The sequence below is a fragment of the Pelodiscus sinensis genome, chromosome 27, assembly GCF_049634645.1.
Source record: "Pelodiscus sinensis isolate JC-2024 chromosome 27, ASM4963464v1, whole genome shotgun sequence".
NCBI classification, from domain to species: Eukaryota; Metazoa; Chordata; order Testudines; family Trionychidae; genus Pelodiscus; species Pelodiscus sinensis.
In genome coordinates this window covers 11179040-11191571 of record NC_134737.1, presented here as the reverse complement: position 1 = coordinate 11191571, position 12532 = coordinate 11179040, and the positions used below count along the sequence as shown (strand labels likewise).

General features: G+C 52.0%; 1 protein-coding gene across 2 annotated transcripts in view; it reads left to right on the top strand.

The window, feature by feature from the left end:
- GRM4 (glutamate metabotropic receptor 4) overlaps nucleotides 1–12532 on the top strand; it is a 200609-nt gene that overhangs the window by 134020 nt on the left and 54057 nt on the right. For both annotated transcript variants that reach the window (XM_075910067.1, XM_075910066.1), the window contains exon 5: nucleotides 1002–1142. In XM_075910067.1, the coding sequence (XP_075766182.1) occupies nucleotides 1002–1142 (141 nt within the window). The remainder of the gene's footprint in view (nucleotides 1–1001; nucleotides 1143–12532) is intronic.

Sequence of the window (12532 nt, the reverse complement as noted above, 5' to 3'; positions counted from 1 at the left end):
TTTGGATAGATCTCTATTGGGGATGATTTAGACGATGCTTGGTCCTGCTGCGAAGGCAGGGGACTGGACTTGAGGACCTCTCAAGATCTCTTCCAGTTCTAGTGTGCTAGGGTTCTATGAGTCAGAAAGGGAAAAAATCAAATCCCTAAATATCTATGGGGGGATAAAATGGCTTGGTAGCAGTTCTGCAGAAAAGGGTCTGGGAGCTATAAAGAATAACACAGCGAATGAGCAAGGCTGTATGGACAAGGTTTTTATAAAGAAGAAGGTGAACAACTGTTCTCCATGTCCACCCAGGGTAAAACAAGAGAGCTACGTTTGCAGAAAGGGAGATTGAATTTAGCTCTTTGGGAAAACTTTCTGACTCAAAGGATCCTTTAGTGCCAGGGCAGATGATGTAGGGAAGTGGTAGAATCCCCATTATGGGAGGGTTTTAAGAACAGGTTGGACGAACACCTGTCAGGAATGCTCTGGGTTGACCCGGTCCAGCGTTAGCTCAGGCTGGATGGGGTACATGACCTCCTGAAGTCTCTTCCAGACCTAGACGTCTGTGATTCTGTGAAATATCAGGTCCAGGGCTGCTTCTCCCCGGGGTTACACACGAGGGGCAGATCCTTGGCTGATGTAAAACATAGTGGTCCCAGTGAAGCCCGTATTACATCAGCCCACCCAGAATCCTCCCCTTTCCGAGGGTCCAGCTGGTTTCAGGTCCCTTCCCACCTTCAGTCTAAGCTACAAGTTGGCCTAATGGTCTAAGTATCGCCCCAGTGCATGCAACTCTGGGGTCAAGGCTTGCAGAACGCTGAGACAGGAGGCATTTCTGCAGGCTTTCAGCTCTACTGCAGGGAGTGACGCGATGCCTCTTCCCAGCTGCTCTGTTGCCCACTGGCTCCTTGTGGTTCCCTGGAATGGTCCTTCACTCAGTTTCCTCTCCAGCCCGTTCAGACCCAATTCCCGACAGCTCTGGGATTTCACGCGTCCACCTCCCGTTTCCTTGGCAGGCTTTGACCGCTACTTCTCCAGCCGGACGTTGGACAATAACCGGCGGAACATCTGGTTTGCTGAGTTCTGGGAGGACAACTTCCACTGCAAGCTGAGCCGGCATGCGCTGAAGAAGGGCAGCAACATCAAGAAGTGCACAAGTAAGAGATGGGCGGCAGGCGGAAGGGGTTCGGGGCCGGAAGGAGTGGGAGAAGGGGCTGTTTGTGAGCATGGAGCAAGGGGAGCTCGCTGCATTACAGTGGGCGGTGCTGGTGCGCTGGGAGGGACGTCATGAGACTCTCTGTGAAAACAGGTGGGAGCAGCCTGCTGGGATATCGGGAGCAGCAGGAAGAGGCCCAGTGGGGGTTGTCCTTGGTGTTCACGGCTCACTCAGCTGGGTAAGGGGAGACGATGCATGGGCAGAGCTCTCAGCACCAGACATCTGGGGTCCAATGGGGCTCATGCAACAGGGCCTAGATTGCCATCATATGACCCATACAGCTCGGTACGTATCTGTGTGTATCATGAAGCCCACCCTTACCCATGAGATTGGGCTTAGCCTCCCATCGCTGACAAACTCTGCCCTACAGAGGATCAGAAGCAAAGTGCTGGAAAGGTGATTTGAGAGAGGGGTAGGTGGGGAAGGAGGGAATCTAGTGTAGCACTAGCTGGGGGTGCTGTAGGTGCGGATTGAGGTGCATTGACAGAGCTGAGTGGGGAGCCCAGGGTTGGAATAGCAGGGGTGGTGTAGATCAGGATTAGGGTGCCCTAGCAGAGCTAGACAGGATCCGAGGATGTGACTCGCCAGGGGCACTGTGCTCAGGATTATGGTGCACAGGCAGGACCAATGTTCCCTCTAATTTGTCCATCCATGTGCAGAATACATTTTGTTCTGAGCACGGAGGCCTGTGTGGATGCGCACCGCCAGCAGGAACGCACGCTGCTGCTTGTGGGCGCTCTGCTAATCAGCTGGGCATCGTTTGAACCTCTCCTGGGCGGCCGCTCAAGCGCTCCGCTTACCGGGAGCACTGTAGGACTGCCAGGGACAGGAGAAGCAGGCACGTCTCGTACGAGTTGGAGCCGTCTGCCAATGTGTGGGGAAGGTGTGAGGCTGGAACAGCAGGGACAGCGCTGGTCAGGACTGCGGTGCATTGGCAGAGCAGCGGGGGATCAGGACAGGAATAGCAGGGGGTGTGACAGGGAAGGATGGGGCTATGTTCTGTGCTGCATGGGGAAGCCATGGAATCCCTCCTCCTATGAGCATTAAAATAGCAAACAGAGCACTTAACTAATCGCGTCCCTAGAGTTCCTTTCCCGGAGCCCCTCTGCTCCCTGGAGGCCTTTTGGCTCTCTCCTTCCTGCCTAACAGCCCTACTGTACGCATTAATTTCCCTTGGCACTAACCCTTCCTCTTGTTTGCTCCTAAGTTTCTGTTACGCCATCAGCCGGATTCATCTGCATGGCTCCTTGCTGAGTCAGCGGCGTCCTCTTTTTTTATTCCTTTGAGAACCTATGTAGGAGGGTTTGTTAAAAAATGCATCCCCAGGAGTTAGCGAGTTGGCCTGCGCAGGGAGGCCAGGCCCTGGAAACATATCTCCATCCCGCTAGGTCATTGTAGAAAACATTCCCGACATTCAGATTGCTCAGCGTGGCTTTAAGAATGTTCCCTTTGGTTTCCGCTTGCAGTCCCTCAGATCTGCTTGGTTCGGCTCCTTATTGGCTTGGAGCTGCCTTTGAGTCTCTTCTGAAATGGGAGCTCACAGCGGGAATCTCTCTAGCCCCCTCTGCGCCTATTCAGTGGTTTTCCACTGACAGTGCCACAGTGGGAGTTAGTTCTGTCTTTCAACTAGGCCGTGCATCGAAAACGGCCCAGGAGAGCAACCCAGATCAGACAGACGTGGGCTGTTTCCATCTGGTGATGCATTGGGAACCATTGTGAGCGTCGTCTCATGTTTACACGCACTGACGCATGGAGCTCACGGTCTTCTCTGTGGACACAGACTAGGTGTAACCTCCTAGCGGTACACACAGCTCTGCTGTAACCAGTGTACATCACACTCTGCGCGCCACACCCAGGCGTGCTTTTATAGGCGCTCACTCAGATGTTGGCATCCGCGCTTGTTTGCACAGCCCCTCGCCCCCCTGAAACACGCAGGCCTTCTTTCTCCCCCCTCATCCCCCCGCCATGCCCTGCTACATACATCACCCCCCTTTCCCTCTGCTTCCTCCACACAGAGCCCATGTGGCGCTTGGTGCTAGTTCTCGGGATCCCAGGCCCACCACGGTTCAGTGTATGCAAATAAGAGGCATGTACTATACCATGGGCGGTGGATGAAAGTAGGGTTGGGGGAGACATATTTCAAGCCCCGCCCTCAGCCCCGCCCCTTCTGCCAAGGGACTGTCCCCCACAGGAGGGAAGGCAGCAGGGACATGTAAAAGATGCCAACTGTGAAATGAGATGAGGTGTAACGGGGCGAGTCCCACCTGCCTCATGGGGTCCGCTCTCTGGACCCGCTACTGAGCTGAATTTCTTCAGATAAGAAACCTACCTTCAGCTCTCTGGATCTGCCCATTCTGAGGGCATCAAGGCAGCTTGCCGGGATCCTCTCAAACACCAGACGTGCTCTCCTTCAGCCACTGAGCTGGGGCTAGTTCTAACTCCAGCAGGACAACACCCGAACCCGGCGTGAGTTACCATGTAACAGACACAGGCTGTGCATCAGGACACCTAGGCTATGTCTACACTGCCGGGGGAGGGGAGGTTTCCGGTGGAAGATATGCAAATTGCGCTCTCATTTGCATATCTTCTGCCGATTCTTTTTGCGGAAGAACTTTTGCCACTAAAAAGCCCTGGGTAAACGGGGTCATTTGTTGGGAAAACCCCCTTTTTTTGCAAGATCCTGTCAACCTCATTTTTGGAGGAATAAGGAATCTTGCGAAAAAGGGGTTTTTTTTCCCCCCGAGAAATGGCCCTGTCTACATGGGGCTTATTAGCGGCAAAACCTCTTCAGCAAAAAGGATCTGCAGAAGATATGCAAATGAGAGCGCGATTTGCATATCTTCTGCCAAAAAAAAGCAGCAGTGTAGACATAGCCCTAGTGTCTGGTCTTGCCCTGGGAAGGAAGCGGTGGGAGCAGGTTGCAGGAACCCACGTGTCATAGGGTCTGTTCCAGGCTTTGGAAGGTAGTATTGTCTAGTAGTGAGAACAGGGGGCTGGGTCTCACAATTCCTGGGTGCTAGCATCGCAGTGTGCACTACTAGCCTCCCCTGGCTGCTGCAGCGCTGGTGTGACTTCACCCAGACGGTGCCCTGTGTGTGAGGTGTCCGCACACAAGCCAGCCAGAGGTGTGATATCATGAGGGCAAGTCCTGCGATGTGCGCTGCTTGCCTCCTGGAGGGGCGCATGAAAGCCAGCAGTTAACCTTTCCTACCAGTGGGGCTGGGTCTGCCAAAGAGCTAAGAGCCAGCAAAGGGGTTTGGGGCCCTGAGTCTGTAAATCGATTTCTCCACGTTTGTTTCCAAAGAGTGAAATCCAATGAAGGGACAGAAAAGGGGGAGAGAGCCCTGAAAGTGGCCACACAGAGGAGAGCTTAGCCCCTCGCCCCTCCGTTTGTCCTCAGTGGGAACAGAGGGTGGGGAGCACCCCTTGTGGACTTGTGCAAGGTAAAGAATCCTCAAAGCTCTGCACCCTTGCTCCCCAAATGCCCAGTCCCCCCCCCCAGTGTAAATTTCCCTTGGCCTCCCCTTCTGGGGCCTGGCAGGGGCGTGATGCCTCTTTCCCCAGGCCCTGTGAATGATGGCATGTTTGTGGAGTTAAATTAGACGTGCAGCCTCACGTCAAGCTTGGGGAAACGGCCCGTCCATGACAAGGGTTGCAGATGGAAACGCGTGTCCTTTTTATTTCCTGTGGAAGGCACTTGGCTGGGCTGCATCAGAGCCATTAGTGCAGCTGCTGCATTTGACTACTTGCCTTGTGCCATGTGTTGCCAGTCACAGCCATGGGCACCAGCCAGACAGTGCTTTGCAGGGATAGAAGTGACCACACGGGGTGCCAGGCATTGGGAAACCAAGCCCCTGCAGCTGGCATGCACATTGAACCCTGTAAGACAATCCCCCACTCATGCCACTGGCTGAGGTTTTGGGACCTTCTCCCGGCAGCACTTCCCATGCAGGGAGCGAGATCCTTTTCCTAGCTGTGTTGTAGCCTGCAGGGGACCTGGGAGCAGAGGAGTCTGGTTGCAAAAAGGAAGAGTTTGGTGAAGGCAGTGGGAAGTCGGTCTGTGTGCATGTGGCTGGGAATGTTAAACTGCAGGTGGAGAAGCTAAAAAGACAAACCTTGTCCTGCAGAGTTTATAGTCTGAGTTGATGACCAGGCAAATGATGGGGAAGGTGTTGTCTCTTCCACTGTATCTTGCATCTTTTCTCTCACCCTCCTCTCCTTCCTCCATCTCGCTGCTGCTCCTTCCTGTTGTCTCCTCCCCTGAGCCGGGCTTGTGTTGTGTGCACACACTGATATTTGCAGAGCATCTGCCTTCATGAAAGGCAAACCCTGGGCACGACCTTAAGGAACACATCAGTGCTTTTGTCTCCAGGAGCCCCCACAGCGGAAGCACCCCTGCAGCTGCTTGGTTAGCTGCCACAAGCGGCTGATCTCTCCATCTTAATAATAATGTAGCATTACAGGTGGTATTTTAAGGGCACGGTAGCTGCAGAGATAGCTGAAATCCCGAGCCAGGGCAGATATCCTAGAGATCATCTTTAAATTATCTGAATCTCTCTGCAAATAAATTGTCTCTGCTATGATTGTTTGCCAGATAGAGAGGAGAAATTGCACTTATGCCTAGCAATAAATAATCTGATGCCCAGAGCTGGTTGGTCGCACTTCCCAGGGCTGTGCAAATATTTCCCTTGGAGTTGTTCTGTGCGGGGTTCACTCCCTGAGGTCTGAGCAAAGCCTCAGTTTCCCGGTGAAACTCTCTCCAAATGGCTTTTTCAATGGCTCTTGCACCAAACTCCTACCGCTCTAACGCTAGGCTCTTGACTAGTGGAAATCAGGTAGTTCCACTGACTTGAGTGGGGTGATGCTGAACAATCGCCCTGGCCAGAAATGACTCCCCCCACAGATTTATGCAAAAAGAACCCCCTTCCAATCAGAACCAATACAATGAGACTCGTATGGCTCCAAGGAATCAAAATCCCCCAAAGTTCTTTACGCTTAGGGCCAGATTTTCAAGAGAACTCAGCTCCTCCATTTCGGCACCAAAATCAGTGTCCAGATTTCCACGTGCTGGCTGAAGGGTCTCACGAGAAGAATACCAGCTTCAGGGCAGAGTCTTAGGAAGTAGGACGCAACCCCCAAAGTGGCTGTGAGTTTCATACTTCAATTTCACCCACCGAGCAACCAGTGTAAACTCCCAAGACACTAGAACAGCCTTACCATGGGGTCGCAGACAGTACGCCAATGTCTCGTGCCCACCAGGCAAACTTGGCTCTGATATACAGTCACTTACACCAACGATCAGTGGCACTTTAAATACTAAGGGCACTTTAAATACTAAGGGTACGTCTACACTAGACCCCTAGATAGATCTAGGGAGGCTAATGAGGGCGACTGGAATTGCAGATCAAGCCAGGGATTTAAATATCCCACGCTTGATTTGCATGTTCCCGGCCAGGCGCCATTTTAGAAATTGACTAGCCCGAAGTAACTGCCCATGTCTACACACGGCAGTGAAACAGGATTCCGGAATAAAGCCCTAAATCGAATTAGGTGGTATTCCTTGTGGAATGAGGATTGATCTAGGGGGCTAGTGTAGACGTACCCTAACAAATTTATTAGAACAGACGCATTCGTGAGATATGCCTCACTTCTTCAGATGCTTGAAAAGAAAAGAGGAAAGGAAGGGATGCAGACAAGGGAGTGTGACAATATTCAGGTTTCTTCCAGACCCAATAGGCTACTTACCCCAGGCCAATTTGCACCTTAGATCTGTCACCAAAGGCAACATTTGTAGCCAACCCTATAATACATCTAACTAAAGATTTAATAGATAAGCAGAGTTATTTACGAGGCTAAAATGGGTTGCAGTCTTAGGTTTCAGATGGTGATCCAGCTGCTGAAGTATGCCTTAGTCCCTTAGGGCTAACCCAAGTTAAACCTGGGGGTCTCTTACATTTAGCAGTATTTGCTCTCCAAATGGCATAAAAATACCCTCATTCCTTCTGGTCAGGAGCTTGTATCCCTTTCTCCTTGGAATCCAAGCTGATGGGACAAGCTCTGTGGCTTGTTTCCCGGCACCTTTATGGGTATGCTGGGAGCAATCAACAAAGTCCTTGGCTTACAATGACCCGTTTGGATTCAGTAGGCCTTCAAGATGAGATGGAGAAAACCCTTTCTCATGAGCAAACCAGTCTTTTGCACTTGGTGGTGTTTATTCCCTGGGTGGATTGACGGATTTGAACCAAATGGACACTTACGTAGAACCATAGAGCATGGGTTTCAGAAATAAGTGAATTCGTGTGTGCAGCAACTTATTAGCAAAAGTCTAAGCACTCAGCATGGTCACACGTGTAATATCTATTCTAGCAAAGTGGGCACATGGATGAATCAGACTGGTTCCCAGTGATGAACTTGAAAGTGTTCCCTTGCGGCCAAAGGACTTTGATATAACCTGGCACCTGGTCTATCAGCTTCACGCATTGTACGTTGCATATTGAACTCTGTAGAACACCTGCCCATCAGTGTCACCACAGAGCTGTGTGGAAAAGCTGGCCAAGGTTGTGAGAGCCGCAGCCTTGGAAAAACTGCCCCATAGAGAATTTGACCCCATGTGAGTTGACTGGCATCCTTGGGAACTTTTAAGCTGGGTATATGCAATGAGAAATGGGACTTTTGCTATTGTGTGGTCTAGAAGTCTATGTTCAGCTATGACACAGCGAGAGCAGTTGGAGAGAGGTTTCCTAATTTGATCCATGACGAGAAAATGTTGCTGTGTTAAAAATACACTGATAACCCCCAGGGGTACAGCGTTCCCTCTGCTGTTTATACTTTTCTTTGTCCATTGGAGCAGATTTTTGGAAAACATTTTTTCCCCTCTTTTCTTTCCCTTTCTTTTCCCCCCATTTTTATTTTCTCGGCTTTATGTTTTTAGGGGCCTCTGATTATCTCAACCTTGAAAATTCGTTTCAATTACAGTTTACAACCTGCAAACAAAGGCTGCGGTCTCCGTAGTAACAGGAGCTGCTGTGCTTTGACGGGTGTGAATCCTCCGCAAGTTGGTTCCCCCAGTTGTCACTCCTGCTTCTTCTTGTCTGGCTCATTGTGCCCTGGGACACAATTAGGAGGTCTTCCAACTGCGTGTGTGTGTGGTTATTGCTGCGATGTGTTGGTGAATTTATCTCCTCTAATAGCTACAGGAGATGAGCGCTCTTATTGCTTCACATAATCACCGAGTCCTGCGTTCTGCTCCCGTTTCTAACCACTCTCATTCCAGCTGTGCCACCACTCCCCAAATGGTCCCGCATCCATCGTGTAGCCCTCCGCTTGTCCCTCCGTGACCCATGGCACAGAGCCTATGTGCACATGGAACGGCTAATGATTCAGCTGTTCACAAACTGGGGCTCCTCTCCAGTCTGGCTCCGATCTAGCTGGGACCTAGCCGTACTCATCCCTTGTCTAGCTGGGACCTTTCCCCCATCTTACTTTTCCCACCTAGTTGGGACCCTTCATGGACCAGATTCCTCGCTCGTCTCTAGCCGGGACCCATCTCCCACAGTCTCATGTTCCCCTTTGGCTGCCGGGAAGCCCTAGAAGCAGAATCGAGAGACTCTCTGTCTTTGACCCAGCTGTAGCTCCTGGCGCTGCTCTCCATGGGTATGTCTAGACTGCATCCCTCTGTCGGCAGAGGGATGCAGATTAGGCAGGTCGGCATTGCAAATGAGGCAGGGATTTAAGTATCCCACGCCTAATTTGCATAAAATGGCCACCGTGTTTTGCCGACTCAGCATTTTGTCAGCAAAAAGCGGCAGTCTAGAGGGGGATCTGTCGAGAAAGAAAGCCTTTTTCGACAGATCCTGTAAATCTCCTTGCAGGAGGCATAAGGGATCTGTCGAAAAAGGCTTTCTTTCTCGACAGATCCCCTCTAGACTGCCACTTTTTGCCGACAAAGTGTTGTCGGCAAAACGCGGCAGCCATTTTTATGCAAATTAGACACAGGATATTTAAATCCCTGCCTCATTTGCAATGTCGACCTGGCTAATCTGCATCCCTCTGCTGACAGAGGGCTGCAGTCTAGACATAACCCCATGTGGCCTGTGCAAAGAGGCTCCTTGTCTGCTGCCGCCTTTTGAGTAATTCACAGTCTCATCCGTACAGAGAGGGCTGGGGGTGTCGAAATGAGCCCTGCAGCGGAACTGGCCATGGGCTTGGTGCGGGGCTCGCTGGGGAGCAGGGGGGGCAGTAGTGGGGATGGGTGGGAGGGGATGGGGGCATGTTTTCAGACCCCCAAACCAAGCAGACAGCTCCTGGCTGGAAGCGTTTTCCCAAAGGCCACTGGCTATATTTTTTAATTAGCGAGCTAATTAATGACCACACGTTTGCAAGGTGGAGTATTAATGCTGCCTTGAAATTGGGCTGGGGATCCTCCACGCAGCTCAGACCTGGCTCCCGGTGGATGCTGAATATGAATGTGGATGGAGGAAGGATTTTTGGGGGGGATGAGTTTCTTGGTGTTCTTGGGACTTTATGTTTTCGTTCCTCCCTGGACGCCCGCCGACGGTGTGGTCGTTTTTCTTCCTCCCCGGCACGTCTCAGTCTGGCGAGGACACGTGGGGATTTGTTCTGTGTGCCCGTTGCTTAAATGGATAGAAGCGGCTGTCGTGGGAGGCTGGCTTGGTGGAAGTGGAGAGAGCTCTAGCTGGGACCCTGCGCGTTAGCCTTGGAGTGGTCACGTTGGGCCCGTTGCTTTCCTAAGTGGCTGCTCATGCCTCTATTGGCTGAGGTGCGGGACCTGATGGACCTGGTATCTGGGCTGCCGAGATGCTGACGTTGCTGGTGTTGGGTGGGCAACCCTGGAAATTCAGGCCCAAGCTGTCTCCCGCAGGGCTCCCTCTGGGGAATTGTCCCGCTGCTGGTCCCCTGAGACCTTGCGGAATTGCTAGGATGCCGTGAAAGGAAGGGGAAACTGAGTCCCAATGCTGCTTCTGGTACCAGCGCTGAAAGCTAGGGCAGGATCTCAGCTCCACTAAGGCTACTTTGCACTGCATGACTCAGACGGTGAAGTCCTGCACAAGGAAACTGTCCGCCAGGGGAAAGATGCCTCCCGCTGGGAGAGGCCAGGACTGGAGAAGAGGTCAGCTCTCCACCACCAGAGCGCTGGCCACTTTCCTACCTGTGAAGGAGAAGCAGAGACTGGAGTGTGTGGATGCCTCCCCCTTGCCGGTGACCATTCCTTATTCTCCGTGGCAACACACGCCAGCAGAAGCTGCTGGTGGTCTGCAGCACCGTCACTTCAGCGCTCAACAGAAGGAAAGGGAGTGATTTTGACGAACTCCAGCTGAAAGCGAGGGGTGTGATCAGAATGGCTGCTAATCCTTTCTCATGCTTTGCTTGAGAAGATAGCTGTGTCCGCTCTCAGAGGGGTGCCCAGCTAGACTCGTCGCATACTCGAAAATTAATTATCAGACTGGTGGAACGATGCACGACCCTGCTATTATAATCAGCAGGGTCACATTGGCTTCGCCGTCCTAATCTACTGAGAGCTTCAGAGAGATTTATTGTACTCTTGTCTGGAACATGCCATTGCAAGGCTCTGCGCGCTGATCTGCAGTTTCCTCTCCCCGCACAACCTCATTTCCACTTTGGTGGAAACTTGTTCGTTCTGGTGAAAGGTGCTGGACTGGCAGACCTGGAGACTAGTGTTCCCTGTAGGCTGTGCGCTAGTGCAGCTGCTCAGGAAAGATTCCAACGCCACCCAGCTGAGCACCCACAACTAGGTTTTGTTTGTGCTGTTGGTGCACATTTGCACATGCCTCAGTGCACATAACAAAATTTATTCTGTGCACGGATGGGGAAAAAATGAAGAGGGAACATTTCTGGAGACTTCTGCTTATCTACAGCACAAAGTGCAATGGAAGAAGCTGGACAGCAACCGGGCTAATGCAACTCAATGGTAGCCCTGCCAGTGATGAGAAGGGAAATCAGTCCTTGTGCTCTGTGTGGAGGCTGCCAAAAACCGTTCAGTTAGTGCTGGGAGAGTGAACAGCATGGTGATATGTAATGGGACACAGAGCCTTTCACGAATGTACAAGACCCCTGTTAAGATCAGGATATTGTTGTCCTAGACACAGTGCTCGCACACTGCTTGCGCACAAGAGTTTATCCAAAAAGCTGAGTCTGCATCCTTATCCCCATTATACAGATGGAGAAAGAGATTGAGTAACTTTGCCCAAAGTCTGCCAGCTGGGGGTTTGAACCCTGCTGTGCTGAATCCTAAGCCAAGGGCCTTCACCCCAAGATCTTATAAGTGGCTGAAAACTGGGGAATAGGCAGCCCACACGCATGCCACAGGCTCAGACAACACGCTGGGTCTTGCTGGAGAGACAGTGCGCTTATCTCATTCGCCGTGTCCCATGGTACTATTAGAACACACTGCCACACATGCTAACATAGAAGGACAATGCACCCAGCATGTGCTCCTGGTCGTGGGAGAGCATGTGGGACAATGCACATACGACGTGTGCGGTGCCGTGTGATGGTGTGGTGGGCAGTGTACATAATGCGTGTTCCACCCCGCCTGGTGATGGGACCATGCACATATGCCATGTTTAGTGTCATGTGGCAGCATAACAAATACCAGTTGGAAGCCAGCAGCCCCCTGTCGCCAGGTGCCAGGGGAGCAACCTGTGGAGCTTAGCTCCGGAGTAAAGTCTATTACACCTTTTTTTAATGGATAATTATCTTGACAAGATAGAGTGGCCTGTCTGCTTGCTGAAAGAGGCCCCTATGCTGAGGGAGGAGATTAATAGCCGCTGTCAATGACATGGAAGAAAGGAGAACTTGATGGGTTTCACATGAGTAATCTCCGTGTATTCCAGGAGCATTCTGGTAACTGTGAAGGATAGGCTGTAACTCTACCTCCGTTATGCAATCGTCTCGTGTGGGTCAGCTCGCTGCCCCTTTGTTTCAGCGCCTCGTCGGCCTGGCGGCGGAACGTGTCCGTGCTCTCATTCTGAGGTGAATGTGGAGAGAGGCGAGGAAAGGGGGGGGACTCCGGCTTGCATCACCGCGTTCCCCGGGCAGGCAGCTGCCATTCTGGGTGGCGGAAGGGATGAGCATGTGACCGACAGGGATGCTCACACCCTGCTCTCCCTCCCTTCTGCTCTTCCTGGCTTCCGGCCCTTTCGTCTCAATGGAGAATTGCAGACCCTGCGTGTGTCATGGCGGCTGTTTGTGTACAGAGACAAGCAGAACCGAAACCTGGCTCCAGGGGAGCAGAGAGCTTGGAGAACAGAGATGTCTCAGAAGCAGTGATGGGAGAGGAAGGGGCACAGA